Here is a 14,297-nt window from a genome sequence, read left to right on the forward strand (position 1 = left end):
GTTTACACATTCAGCAACTGTGTGTGTAATTAATAACGCAATGTTATTGACGTCATTGCAAACCATTCGCATCGTAAGCAAGAGACAGCGCATTAGCCAATGCTTATACTACACTATTTGCTGGTAGTTTGGAGGATTCAAGCGAGGCTATAGTTTTTTTAAGCTTGAGTGCACTTACATCAAATCCGCCACTAGGAGGCGATGTTCCAGCAGAATCCCCTGTCAAACACAATGCACCTCCTTCAGCATTCCTTCTATTGTCAGTCAATCACTCAGTCACAAATTACACACAGGACACAGATTTCTCAACACAGTACATGCCATTTTTATTCAAGAGTTGGTCGATAAACTGTCACAACAGTAGCAATGGCTCTTGCAGAGTTCTGTACAGTATTGGACTGGGTTAGACTGGTTAGGGTACACTTGCAGTAAATGTTTATGAGGGATATAAAATATACTAAACATAGCAACATCATTCAGAGCATTCAGCAGGACAAACCTTTATCAAAGTGGCAATGCAGACAGTGGTATATAATGCCCAGTTAATATACAGAGCAGAAGTATTGTACTTTCAACACATGTACCCTCCCTCTGTTGTTGAAACTGTAAGGCAGTATGTTTTGATTGCAATGTAGTACGGCTTTTCATCAGATGACCGATTTCCTCTTGGTTTAACAAAATTTACAACTTTAAATGAACTTCAAAAAAAAAAAGCATCTCTAACAAACAAACCAAAATGTGGTGTGTATAAAAGTCTTACATGATGTGAACATTTTCTTGCAGTATCTGTTATGACATCATGGCAACAAAAGCAGCAGTAGATACGTTTAAATATTGAACTGAAGAAGACTGCAGAAATCAAACGTGAGCAGGTGGATGGTGGGAGGCGGCGCCCTGCGGAAACAGGTTGTGACGAATGCAACCTCATTAACCTTCAGCCATCATCTTTTAACCCAAGGCATCACTCCAGCTTGAGTAGTTCCACATCGAATATAAGCGTGGCGTTTGGGGGGATGACCCCGGGGTGGCCTGTTGCTCCATAAGCCATATCTGGTGTGCAGGTGATTTTAGCTCTCTGACCCAGGCTCATCTGAAGTAGAGGAGGAAATGAAAACATAACTGAGTATGCTGCTGATGTGCTTTTCATGAGTTTAATTTTATAATTTTTATTTACATCTGTCCTTTCTCCTATTGTGGCAAAATGGTTGCCAAGCAGTATTGCATTTACTGTAACAATTGTAAATTTTGCTGTATTCCTATCAGACAATAAAACTCAGACAATGCACAACAAAAGAGCACTGACACTAAAAAGCAGTCGCTCCTTACAACCAAGAAAACAGCTCAAGCTGAAAATATAGGAATCTCTACAAAATCTTTTGCTGAAGGAGTGGTACATTCTCATTCATGGACTCTTTAAACATCACAGGCATAAATGAATAAATAAACTTGCAGCTACAGTCGCAAGGGGAATGAAATAAATGCTGAACCATATTATGCAGTAATGCAAACGCTGCCTTAACTATCCCCTCTTACCTGTGCTACTCCCTCCTCCCAGCCCTTTATAACCTCCATGCGCCCGATCTTGAACTTAAAGGGCTTGTTCCTGTCTCGAGAGGAGTCAAACTTTTTCCCATTCTGCAGCATACCTGCCAGAGAGAGATGACATTAACACAATTCAGAGAGTACCCAAGCATTTTGTAAATAAACGACCCATTTTGGTGATGTAATACAAAATAAAGACTAAGGGCACGCCTATCTTTGTGGCTGTTTCTCTGCACAGTTAACTGCTCTTATGACTAGTAGTCTTGTACCTAGCCATAACTCATTGCTGATATTTATCTCAGTGTGATGCATTATCAATGCACGCCCTTCCGTCAGTTGCTAATGTTTTGGAATGACGCATTTTAAGATTAAAGGAATAAAGCAGTGCTGGCTCCAGTCTGAGGAATTATTCTGGCTGGGTTTCTTATCAGATCTTGGGTCTGTTTCAATTACCCAAATGAACAAAGGGAATGTGAATCAGGAAGCAATGGCCTGGTTTAGTGGATTATTTTTAAAGTTAACTAGGCCATTGCTTGCCTGTATCTAGACCACAGGGAGAAAAGGGTAACAAAGGGAGAGCAGTGCAGGACTGTGCTCCTTCAGAACTCTGACCAGCCATTCAGGCATGATAATAATACTGGGGCCATTAAACACTACTATGGGCATGGAAACACTGGCCCCACTTCATTAGCGGTTTTAACATGCCCTCCTTGATCTCCCCTTTGCCAGGTTCCCTTGAGGGGATCCAAGCTGCCATCTGAAGCGATGCTCTGTTACTCGGATAACTTGTGTGAACTTTCTGACCCTTTCAACAGCCAAGACAAGGCCTCACAACTTTTTATTTCCTGTGCACAACATATTCTTGTGTAACAAGCAATATCTAAATGTTAGTGAACAATATTTTGAGAACTTCTGTGGTGCTCAAGTGAGATATAGTGCTTGTCAAGAAAGGTATGTTTAATGACTAACGAATACTTGGCTTCTCAAAAAACCTCCACTGCAGCCACACGAAAAAAGATGTCTACATTGTACTCTTGTCACCAACAAATGAAGATGATCAACATAGTTTTACCTCGTCAATATCCTACATTACACCTAGCTATCTGGGTAAAATACATATGCATACCCTGCACTGGCCAAAAACAGATGTGGCATTCTGGTTGTTTCTGGAAAACTGTACTACAACTATATTATCTTTGTTTTAAATTGTTATATAAAATGATGTCTACCATGACCGAAGATTTTTCGCTCTTCTCGAACCCGGGAACAGGCACATAGTTCAGTCAAAATAGCACCAAGCAAGAAATATTCTACAGCATCAACTTTCATTTTGGAGGTTGCCCCATGATAGTCCTTTGATTTATTGTTCACTGTAGTACTTTAACAAGTGTGAATACTTGGCATTTAAAGTTGTGTGTTAACTTAAGTTTAGTAATGGTGTCTGGCTCATCTAGTCATATGAATGTCGGTACTGTACTCCTTCTCCCCTTTCATTCCCCCTAAACTTAGTAAGTCCACCATTTCCAAGAATCACAGTAGCCCAGATATCAGTGGGCTGGGCTGGGTCCAACCAAGGAGTCATCAAGTACACACACCAAGGCTAACACCACCTGCTACAGGGTATTGAAGCAGTAGAGAGGCAAAAACGTCTTGCATCAACTGCAGAAAAGTGGGTTCGGTTTCTGGCCGCGTTGCCTGCAACTGGCAAGGAAACACTGATTGGCATTTTTCACAATTGGGAAGCCAGTGAGGGATCATATCCTAGGCATTGCACTAATGAGTCCTACAGGTTGGTTGGGGTGTCTGTTGAGAGGCTGCTAATGTAGGCAAGATATTGTATACCTACACACTTTGCGTGCCTTTAGTAAAGACTTCTGTTACGTAAAAAGGAGCAGCTAACAACTCCAAGGGTTTTGGAGGAGGCAGTGTTGACCAGCAGAGGGGTTAACACCCACAGGGACTGTGGTACACACTGGCAACTGGCCAAAACCAGTACAAAAAGGAAAGAAGAAAAAAGAAAACAATAGGAGGAAAAAAAACTCCACCTGCTCCCTTGGAAAAAAGGGATAAAATACACAGCAGTATTGTCCTGGAGTATGGACTCCAATATCTGACTTAGTGTACAGCATACATGAAAAATGAACTGTATGTCTGTTATGTACTATATGCTGTCTCCAGTTTTTGCCACACATACATGAGGAGAACTAAGCAAAAATGTTTCACTCATGGCTTTCAGACTTTATCTTACAGAAAAGCAAAGACCCACTTGTGTGACTGCTCTGTTATCACTCTTCGAACAGCAAAGCATGGGTGGGGTCTCAGTGAAAGTAAAGCAGGATTCGTCGCTTCCTGACGCCGGCTCCCAGACTCTCTCTCTCAGGCTTTCACTTGGTAGTGCTCTGGCTAGATTAGCAAAAAGCTGTAGTGCACAGGGGAGGGGTTATTTTTACTCAGCTTACTGTATCCTGTCTCAGCCCCGTCTAGGACCGCTGCCAGCACAACAACCCCCTCGGCCCAAGTGTGGGTGAAATGAGATGCGTGTAAAGCTATCTGTCTATGACAAACTTGTATGCGTTGCCGTGTTTCAAAGCTGCAAGCACGTACGTCTCAATAGAAAGAATAAAGTAATGCTTGTGCGTCATTAATATATCAAGTGCACAAACTGGAAGTAGGTGCAATGTGTAATTGGGAGCATTTTCAGCAAAGACAATAAATAGCAGAACTGTTGCTAGAGGATAGATAGCCTGAAATATAGCAGTGGTTTAAAGGTCCCTCGACTACTATCATTATACATGCCAAACAAGTAAAAAAAAACAAAAAAAGATACAGGGTGTCCTGGTTCATCAGTGGATCAGCAGGGTTTGCTGGATAATGATTCATCTGCTATAAAGTAACTGTCGCAAATAGCCTCATATTCCTGTCACTTCTTTTCTGAGAAGCCTTTCAAAGACACAGAAAACTCAGTGCTCAAAGGTAAGGCATCCCCCCTCTGTTTGCCTATAAAGAACTGAGGTCTACAATAAATTCACACCCATAATTAAGCTGTGCCTTATTGGGGAAAGCATGGACATCTATTTATTTTTGATGATATGCACCAGGACACCTGGACACCATAATTCACCAGAGTTCAAGTCGATTTAGGTTTTTTTTGTTTGTTTTTTTGCCCCAATTTGGAAGCTGCACATAGATACCTTTCTTGCTTTCTTTAACTCCACAATCTTGGAACTGACACTTCCCATGGCATTGAAGCACAACATTCTCCCTTGGAGGGCAAGTTTGCTGACCCCTGACACACAACCTAGTGTTTCAGTCTATTTTTGTGTCACACACCAAGAGCCATTAGGGCTCAACTTCAGCATGTTTCACGGTAAGGTCTGGAGCTCAAACATGGTAAGGAATGACGTCCACATTTAGGCATGACATCATATCCATTGACCGTGTAGCTCCTAACGCTCATGCTGCTGGTCCGTGGACTGCACTGTTTATCATCATAGCCTAGTGCCAGACTTCATCAATCAGGGAAACCCGCAGGCTGCAGTAGTTTCCTTCATATTGACTGATGTCAAGTCTGCTTCCATTTTTTTTTCTCCTTCAGTGAAAGTCTGACACAGAGGAATGAGCTTGTGATTGCTGGATTCCTGACTCAGCCTGGCTCCCAAACATAGGACATGGAAGCACCTCAATCCCTAACACCTCTTCAAATCTGTGATCTGCAACCTACTATTAGCTTTTCAAGCTTCTGGCCAAACATATGTATTTGGCACTGACTGGACTAGGCAGCAAATGTGTGCATGAGCGAAAGCATAGCAAGGCCAGTGAAAGATAATCCAGGAGTAAAATAGATAGCACATTTTGGGCCAACTTGAACCACACCAGCCTGCTTGTCTGTGTGACACTGCTCGGAGATCTGCTGATAGAGCTGCTGGTCTGTGAACAGACTCCCGGTCTGGCACGAAAGAGGCAAGAATGTGCCTAAAAGAATGAGCAGCTTTTCAAATTATTTCTTCGGGCCACTTTCATGGCACCAGAAGCCCTTATCTGCCTTGTGGCAATGACCACTCTGCTAATTCAGGCAACGACAACTCTCATCAGAGTCAGGAGAGGGTCACGCACATATCTGTGTGTCTGTGTGCTCTGGCATGTGTGTGTGTCTGCGTGTTTAAAATCCCAGAGGTGAAACTGAGGATCAAAAAGGCCTAGCAATGAGAAAGTGTCCGTGACGGTGAGGCTCTCTAATGTTAAATGCTGCAAACAGAGTAGTCTCAGGGAAGTCACCCTCTCCTTAGCCTTACTGTTTATCTTTGCTATCTGGAAAACTAATACCAGTGCAGGGTGCAGTGGAGGGTGCAGTCTGTGGAGCCAGCTGGATGACTTGGATGGGCTTATATCCCAAATCTACTGCTAACCTCTATTACCAGTACTATCCCTTTATTAGATCTTCAACTAATCTTGTCTTTACGCTTTTAAATAAAACAAATGTGGGTTAGTCTCTGTCTTTATTACAGTGTACTGACCTGACAAGTAAATAGTCCTCAGTCACTTGACTTACATACTACCCCAATTCAAGGTGAATAACCAAAATAGAAAATGATTTCATCCGTATTCAAGGATTACTTTTGCCTTTTGGAGATCATCGACACAAAAAGCTGTAAGGGGAGGAAAGTTCATCTCCTCCTCACTCACTCCACTTCCAGCATAGCAAGAGCTAAATGTCGTCTTCAGTTACACGAGGTTAATATGACAAAAATGTGAATGAGATCAAAATGAACTGCTAGTGTGACTTGTTTACACGTACATACACGCTTAACATAGAGCCACATACCAGAGCTGAAATATTACTTATTGAAAAACAAATCCTCAACTAATCTCCTGACTTGTGTTACACACTGGGGTCTTTTTTTCACAGCTCTACCCTTAGACACCAGTGCATTTTTTCCCTGACTGTCTACCCGCTGCACACACGTTTCCCCTGCTGATACAATAACATATTTGTAGCTCTTGTTGTGTTCCACTGGCAAGGTCCTTGCTTTGGCTTAAATCTGTATTTTGCGTGCCACCGCTGCCAAAACACCAGAAGCTTATGTGTAAATCCTGTGACTCAAAAAGTAAAATAGGGGTAGAAAAATAAAAGAAGAAAGAGCGATGGGGAGGATTTGAATGAATAAAGAGCACAAGCTGAAGATTGTTCTGTCTGCTGTTAAAATACACTTTAAACAATCACAGAAGTCATTCCCAGGCTTTACGACATCCTGGTGTTAACAGATCTTGTAGTCAGGAGACTGTTCCATGCAGGGAAATTGAAGTAAAGAAAACAGCAGTCAATGACGTGATACTGATAATACGAAACAGGAAATAAAGGGCAGAAAAAACAATTAGAAGTGTATCCAAAATATGCAGTGGAGGTGAGATGCAGCTGGAGACTGGAACTCATCTGCTTTTACTACTTTACTAACCAAAATACTGGTTGGTGCAGGAAAAAAGAACTGCCAGGCAAAGAGCAATTGATCCTCATTGCACGACTCCAGCGAAGAGCTCAACAGAGCAGCTTCGCGTGCTGAGATGTATCATTTCCAATTATAGCATAATTCATTACTGCAGCAGCTAATTTCTGCAAGGATCAGGCCAGGGGGGGAAATCTGATTACTATTGCCACTGCCTCCTAAAAAGTTGGACAACACAACTTTGTTATCCAGAGCTGGCCTGTATCCTTCTGACTATAATCACACACGTGCAAGTCAAACAGAGCTGTAATTCTTGTACGAAAACTGTGTTTTATAAGCAAGTCAGTGAAGCCATTATTGAGACGGTCATGTGGACTCAATTCAGGTGACAGAGATGAAATCCCCTCCATCAGGGACAAACAAGAACTGGCAACTGACAATACAGACATGCACGCAAATGCACACACAACAATGCAACACTATTCACGTGCTTGAATGAAACCTATTTACTATGACAGGCCAGTGCAATAACTTTTATAACCGTGTAATATCCCTGCAACACACAGATAGACTGATGACATGTGAACCAGGTTTTGTTTACTTTCTGTCTGACCTAGTTGTCTGGTCTGCCAACCCTGGGGCATAGAATAACCCAAATTTATTTCCCGAATGTCTCAGCGTCTTACTGCCACGCCTCAGAATCGGGCAAGCTGACAAGACACAAACAGGAAAAAGAAGGCATGTGTGTATGTATGCGCGTTTACATGAGCGTGTGGTATAGGTGGCAACAGTCTCAACTGTCAATGATACTATGAGACACCAAAACATAAGCAAATGAACATTTTCTGGGGGTGGTGTGGCAGCGCCGCCCCATCTGTGGTGACACAGGTGCATACATGTCTGACAGACTGTGTACACTGTGAGAGCCGGAGCTGCAGACTGAGTCCTGTTGTGGTACATATATAAACAAAAAACAAAAAAAGGAGACAGGAAAGACACCTGGTTTCATGGTTGCCGAAAGCAAAGGAAAAAGTCAGTTACCTATGTAATGAACAACACATGTCTGGCCCTTCTTTGGAAATGTTCTTCCTGTTAAGAGAGAAGAGAAGAGAGGTGTTACTGGGTGATGGTAACTCTGAGAGGCTGTCAGACTCATCTTGTACATTAACAATGACGGGGGTATGTGTAAGGTGTTCCTGGCAGAAATACCATAGCCTACCCCTGCAGACATACTGAATTCAGATAATGCCTCTGCTGGTCTCATCTTTATCTTGAAACTTTAGCCTGGCATTTTTCCACGGTGAGGGGCTATCAAACGCCTCTGATTACATTATTGGTGCATTTGTCAGAGCGTAATGAGCCTCGGGGAGCCATATAGGTTTACATGAACTCACCTTTTCCCTTGCAAACAGTTACCTTGAGAGCAAATTCACAATTTAAAGAGACGTGCAGTTTAATCTTGGCAGAGTTTACCCATGTAAGTGTGGAGTTTTCCAGAAAGATGCCGCGCAGGCGTCAGTGATGCTGAATAACACAGTAAAGGTTGGGGCTTTGCAGACCCCTGATTATATCTCGAATACAACTATTACTTGCTAGCTATCGAATGAGTAAATTAACTTACCCTCCAGCGTTACTGAACTAGATATTTTCTTAAAAATCGTTTTGATATCTCACAAGATTTGAGCGACATTCCGGGGAAGTACCCGTTTTAGCGGATAAAACAACTTACCATCACCGGGAGATATTGTCTCGACTTCCACGCCCATGGTTGTGCTATTTCAAAGATTAGCTATGAAACATACAGCCTATAAAGCCCTTTGGACAACCAATGTTACCCGTTTTGCGGCTACAAGTCGGTCTATAGCGGGGGAAACCATGCATTCACCGGCTAATACCGACCCGTAGTGCAGCCAGCAGAGAGACAGCCAAGATATTCTCGGGTTTGTGGCGAGACAGCGTCGAGATGTACAACTACGCCGCGTACGCCGTCTTCAGCCCGGTCAGATACTGGCGCCACACGGTGGATGTGCAAAGTTTCAAGCGAGGACAGCAACCATTGTCTTGTGCCAGTTCATTTAAATTTTCTGGTTACAATTTTTTATTTTTTTTTAATCATAGTAAATATTTAACTTGTTTTAGTTCTCTTAACACTTCTTTTAACACAGGTTGTGGCCTCGAGCGAAGAAAGTGGTAAAAACTACAATTATGAAGCAACTACGTATCCCACAATGCACCGAAGCCGACTGTTAGTTTTGCTTCCGAGTCAAATGAAATGAACGTCGGAGACACATTTCAACCGGCAAAACGTGAATAAACAAACGGGAAACTCACTTTCAGTGTCTCACACGGATTCCACATGAGATGCTTGTTATTTTTTAAGGTACGCCCAGTGTAAAAATGCAGGTTTGTGTAAATGTTGACGTTTATTATTAGTTAGCTCGTACATATGAAGAAGAACTAAATGCATGTGAATCAGTGTTTTCCAGTGAGTATGAATTAGAAAACTTCTCCGCCTCATAATGGTGTTTAAATTAATTCAATCTTAGCGCCGTATTCACCATATCTTCGCCTCAGTTGGGTTGTATTCTGGTATTTTCCATAACCTCTCTTTACATTTGTGGTTTTCTGAGTTACATATTCAACTTAACGTACTCCAGTATCCACTATTATTATTCAACTTGCACATCTCATTTTAAATCTGTCTCTTTGTCTCATCCTATCCACGTCTCACATTTGACGAGGAAACAAATCTCATTTTGATAAGGTGATGACCTGATGTCACTTTGGACAGGTTTAAAAGAGTGAATGCTGTGATGAGACACTCCTACTCAACACATGTTGTTGTTAAAGCCCTGAGGTCCTAACAGGACCTGTGTGTTGTTGAGGTCATTCGGGCATAAGCTGCTATAAATGTTCGTCACTACTGCCTCAGCTCAGGCAGAGGGGATTAAGGCATGTACTTGGAAGGAGACAGGAGAGAGGCTTTTGCTATTCTTAATCTGCATAGGTAGCAATAGCTACTCTTGTGCAGGACCCGTTCAGATCCGATACAGGTCCCTGTCATCAATGTCAACTTTGAGTCATATTTTTTTATCTTTTTCTCTTTAAACAAGCCTCTTCATACCGGCCAGGATGGATCTTGGTAAGGCAAAGCTGCTCAGGACAGGTCTCAACACTCTCCACCAAGCCATTCACCCTGTGCATGGGATAGCATGGACCGACGGCAAGCAGGTCTGCCTGACAGCTCTCTACTTCATGAATGGTGAGGTGAAGTTTGGGGACACCAACGTTATTGGGCAGTTTGAGCATGTCTTCGGGCTCTTCTGGGGCCCGCTGTGCTGCTCTGACTCCCCTGCTTTGCTGGCCGTTCAGCACAAGAAACATGTTACCGTGTGGCAACTGCAGCTCAGTGCCCTCGAGCAGAACAAGTTGCTGTGCACTCAGACCTGTGAGATGAGTGAGCCTTTCCCGTTGCTCTCCCAAGGCTGTGTGTGGCATCCTAAACTGGACATTCTGGCGGTGCTGACCAAGAGGGACACTTCTGTGCTGTTTTCTGTCAGGGTGGACAACAGGAGAATCAAAGCAGACATCAAAGGTAGCGGACTCATCCACTGTGCATGCTGGACTAAGGACGGTACACGCCTGGTGGTGGCTATAGGCAGTGCTCTACACTCTTACATCTGGAATGACATCCAGAAGAGTCTGGTGGCCTGCTCCTTCTGCCCCATCTTTGATGTGGGCGGTTACATCTGTGCTATCGAGGCCACCGGGGATGCGCAAGTAGCTGTGGCCACAGAGCTGCCTCTGGACAAAATCTGTGGGTTAAATGCTGGCATGGCCTTTGACATGCCGTCAGAGACGGTGTCCGTGCATGGCCACGGCTCACCTGTGGTCATGTCGGATGACGACAGCCTTTTGGACTCAAGAAGGAGATCCCTTGAATCAGAGAGGTCCTACATCCCCAGCTCAGGCCCTCTGGATCTCACCCACCTCCTGGCGAGGCACCGTCGCTCAGACCCCAGCCCTCTCATCCACCTGCGTCGCAGAGACACTTTGACAGGCTCTGGACAGGACGCCTCACACCTCATTCTGGTCACATATGAACGCAAAGTCACTACCACCCGCAAAGTCAGCATCCCTGGCATTCTGGTTCCAGACATTGTCGCTTTTGACCCACGTGGTTCCACAGTTGCAGTGGCTTCCAACACCTGCAACATGGTGCTTGTGTACTGCATCACACCCTCTGCAATGCCGAACATTCAGCAGATCTCTCTGCAGACGAACGAGAGGCCCAAAGGAGTCTGCTTCCTCAATGACAAGATGCTGCTGTTGATGGTGGGCAGACAGAAGTCCAACGATCCTGCCTTCCTCCCGTCCTCGAACACCGATAAATATATTCTCCATCTAATAGCCAAAGAGTTGATGTACAATGGAGAGACTCCTATCACACCACCCCCCTCTGCTCACAATCATGAGTCCACTTCTAACCTCTGCGCAGGGATTAGGAGGCACTCTGAGCACCTATCTAAGGATGACAGGGAGCGCTCAGGGATAAAGGACTTGGTGTTGCCTGGAGGGGGAGTAATTCGTTCACCAGGGAACAGGCGGAGGCTGGTGGAGGAGGTAAGGAGCGGCGAGCCCAGCCCTGCCACCAGCTCTGTGGACTTCTCTGACCGAGCATCAGACAGAGCCACCTCCAGCGCCTCCTCCATCACAGTAGAGAATTTCGACATGGACCACGTCAACCGCATGACCAGCCTGGCGGTGGCCAGCCAGGCCAGCAGAGACTCCAGTCGGGCCAGTTCTCCTCGTTTCGAGCCGCCGGACAAGCTTCACATGGAGCCGACGCTGCCGATGCCTGAAAAGACCCCTGGCCCTGCCAAGGACCGTGCGCTGGAGCAGCTTGTCCACAACATGGAGAGGCTTTTTACTCGCTTTGCAGATGTACAGCAGTGCCTGACGGAGATCAGAGATTATACCCAGAATGGCAAGAAGGCCCTGAGTGTTTACCCCAATGCCTCTGAGCCCCCCTATGTCAATGTCACATGCCAGGTACAGTTTTACTCACTACATTTTCCCTGCACAATCACCTACTATAGATGAAGTATTGCTGCATTGTTTGTATCGCACTGTGTGGGAAAGTAACCATAGCTAGTGAGGAGGAGATTCCCTTTCTTTCTACAGTCTCTGTCATGGGCAGCTTTTATATTAGGAGCTTAAACAACTTGATCAGCTGCATTTTCACTTGAAGGATCAGACAACCGAAATACCTGGAAGATATCAATGCACTAAGAACTCACAAATCTGAGTATGTTGTTTAATTAGCAGGTATTAGCAGATTAAGGCATTGATGTATGGATTATATAGCACCCAGCTTGTTTTCTTTGAGTTATTTCTGTTGGCGACTGTTTCACTTTACTTTTTCCATCGTTGTGCACTCGCAGAAGCAGTTATCAGAAAATGTGTTCATTGACGAGCGGAGGCCGGTGCTGCTGTGTGATGGGAAGCTCTGCCTGCGAGCCCTCCAAGACCTCTTCAACCTAACTATAGTGGAGATGATGTATGGTATGTGCAGCATATTGAGTTCATAAACTTGATAATGTACTGTCTAGCCTCCATGATTTTAAATGACAAACTCAATGCTGTAAATTTGACATAAGTCAGTTTAAACCCTAGAATAGCTTCGCTTTACCATGATGCAGTATCTAAGCTGCCTTCTTAAAACCTTCCATGTTGCATTGGCTGTAAGATTAACCATGCTGTGAGAGAGTGTGTACAGGGTTGATAAATTAAAACCACTTAGAGGAAACTCCCGCTGTGAGTATTTTCAGCGAGCTTGTATGAGAGGCTTCCCTGCTGAGGTCACCTGGAAGTCATCAAACAGATTATCTAAGTCAAACTCCTTTACGCTTACTCTTTTAGATTTTATTTAACCTTCAAGTTACCCACTCAGAATTGCATCTTAATTGATAAACAATTTAAGTGTAAAATCTTGAACAATATGTTCTAGTATTGTTCTGCTAACATGTGTAAGCTATAATTGGAAGTGATTAAAAGCCTAGGTCAGATTACAAGGTTTGAAACAAAAGCAGCTTACTACCATTTAATGTGCATGGTGTTTTGTTGCTGTTGCAGCAAAGACTGATTGTCTTGAACACCAGCCACATTTTGTAGTGGTTTGGCAGTTAGTTTTTTTCATCAGATGTGTGGAAAACCAGTCTGAGCAAATAGTCCTCTGCTCTTTTTCCAGGTCCACTGTGGATTGTACTTGTGGCAGATGCGGACGGCTTTGTGCCTCTCACATTCAAGCCCAAAGAGGAGCTCACAGTGCGGAACGGGAAGCGGAAATCTGCCCTGCGGACTCCTGGGAGTCCAGATACCTCTTGCCCATCTAGTCCAGCCCCCGGCCAAAACCCCAACATAACCGCAGAGGCCTCAATATAGTGCCTCTTAACACACACCTCAGTTTATAGACTTGTGCAGACATATCTCCATTATTTAAATGTCATTGACTGGATCCAAGTTCACAATGCAGACAGAGTTATACGTCAAATTTATTTTCATATGTGAAAACAGTAGTGATTTGAAAAGGGCTGCCTGTTCAGATGTGATGTTTACATGATGCTGCTTTGAGATGAAAGCTTACCCAAGAGAGGCCACTTTTTTTTCCTTTTCTTTTTTTGTTTGAGAAAATGCAGTGCAGTTATTGAAGCAGGCTTGAGTGCTTGAATGGCACCCCACTCCACAGATTTGAGTATTTTTTTAGAGATGTTTTCTGTTTTAATCTGATTTTACAGATATCCTGACGCAAGAACCGACATAGGTTAATTTATGATGTAATTGTTTTGTATTTGTTGTTACTGGAGAACTGCAGAAACCCCTACAATAATGAAAATAAGGTGTATGAAATTCTGACTCAACCTGTAAAAATAAAATTAAAAAAAATCTGGATTTGCACCTTTTTGCTGAATAGCCTCACTCAAATGATACAATGTAATTTACCAACCTTCTTCAGTCTCTCAGTTGTTATGAATGTAAAATATGTTCATGAAAACACAGTTGAAGCCCCTTTTCTCCTACATTTGTAATGTAATCATCCTCAGTTAACTCAACAGACCACTAGAGGAGGCAATTCTCAACAAAAACCTTCCTGTCATGGCTCTGCAGTGCTGTCATGGAAGGTGGAATAATATATAAAATGCAGAGAAAAGTGTATCATGAATATTAAATTGCATAACTAGTGTGCGCTCCTTTGTATTTCACTTATTTTATCTTGCTACCACCTCCTTAGCAAAGAAACACAACACATGCACA

The 14,297-nt window shown here is 43.6% G+C and overlaps 2 protein-coding genes across 2 annotated transcripts; one reads left to right on the forward strand and one right to left on the reverse strand.

Moving 5' to 3' along the window:
* Positions 1 to 301: 301 nt before the first annotated feature.
* fkbp1b (FKBP prolyl isomerase 1B) lies at positions 302 to 8,921 on the reverse strand. The gene is made up of 4 exons (XM_071478755.1): positions 8,713 to 8,921; positions 8,025 to 8,072; positions 1,534 to 1,646; positions 302 to 1,090 (listed from the first exon to the last, which is right to left on the reverse strand). The coding sequence occupies exons 1-4, from the start codon at positions 8,747 to 8,749 to the stop codon at positions 962 to 964; spliced, it is 327 nt and encodes a 108-aa protein (XP_071334856.1). The 5' UTR covers positions 8,750 to 8,921; the 3' UTR covers positions 302 to 961.
* Positions 8,922 to 9,227: 306 nt separating this feature from the next.
* On the forward strand, positions 9,228 to 13,932 carry wdcp (WD repeat and coiled coil containing). The gene is made up of 4 exons (XM_071478753.1): positions 9,228 to 9,363; positions 10,097 to 12,035; positions 12,428 to 12,548; positions 13,234 to 13,932. The coding sequence occupies exons 2-4, from the start codon at positions 10,116 to 10,118 to the stop codon at positions 13,425 to 13,427; spliced, it is 2,235 nt and encodes a 744-aa protein (XP_071334854.1). The 5' UTR covers positions 9,228 to 9,363; positions 10,097 to 10,115; the 3' UTR covers positions 13,428 to 13,932.
* The last annotated feature ends 365 nt before the right edge of the window (positions 13,933 to 14,297 follow it).

The sequence above is a fragment of the Trachinotus anak genome, unplaced genomic scaffold (assembly GCF_046630095.1).
Source record: "Trachinotus anak isolate AG129_WGS33_773 ecotype Australia unplaced genomic scaffold, CSIRO_AGI_Tana_v1 ptg000005l, whole genome shotgun sequence".
Taxonomy (NCBI): Eukaryota; Metazoa; Chordata; class Actinopteri; order Carangiformes; family Carangidae; genus Trachinotus; species Trachinotus anak.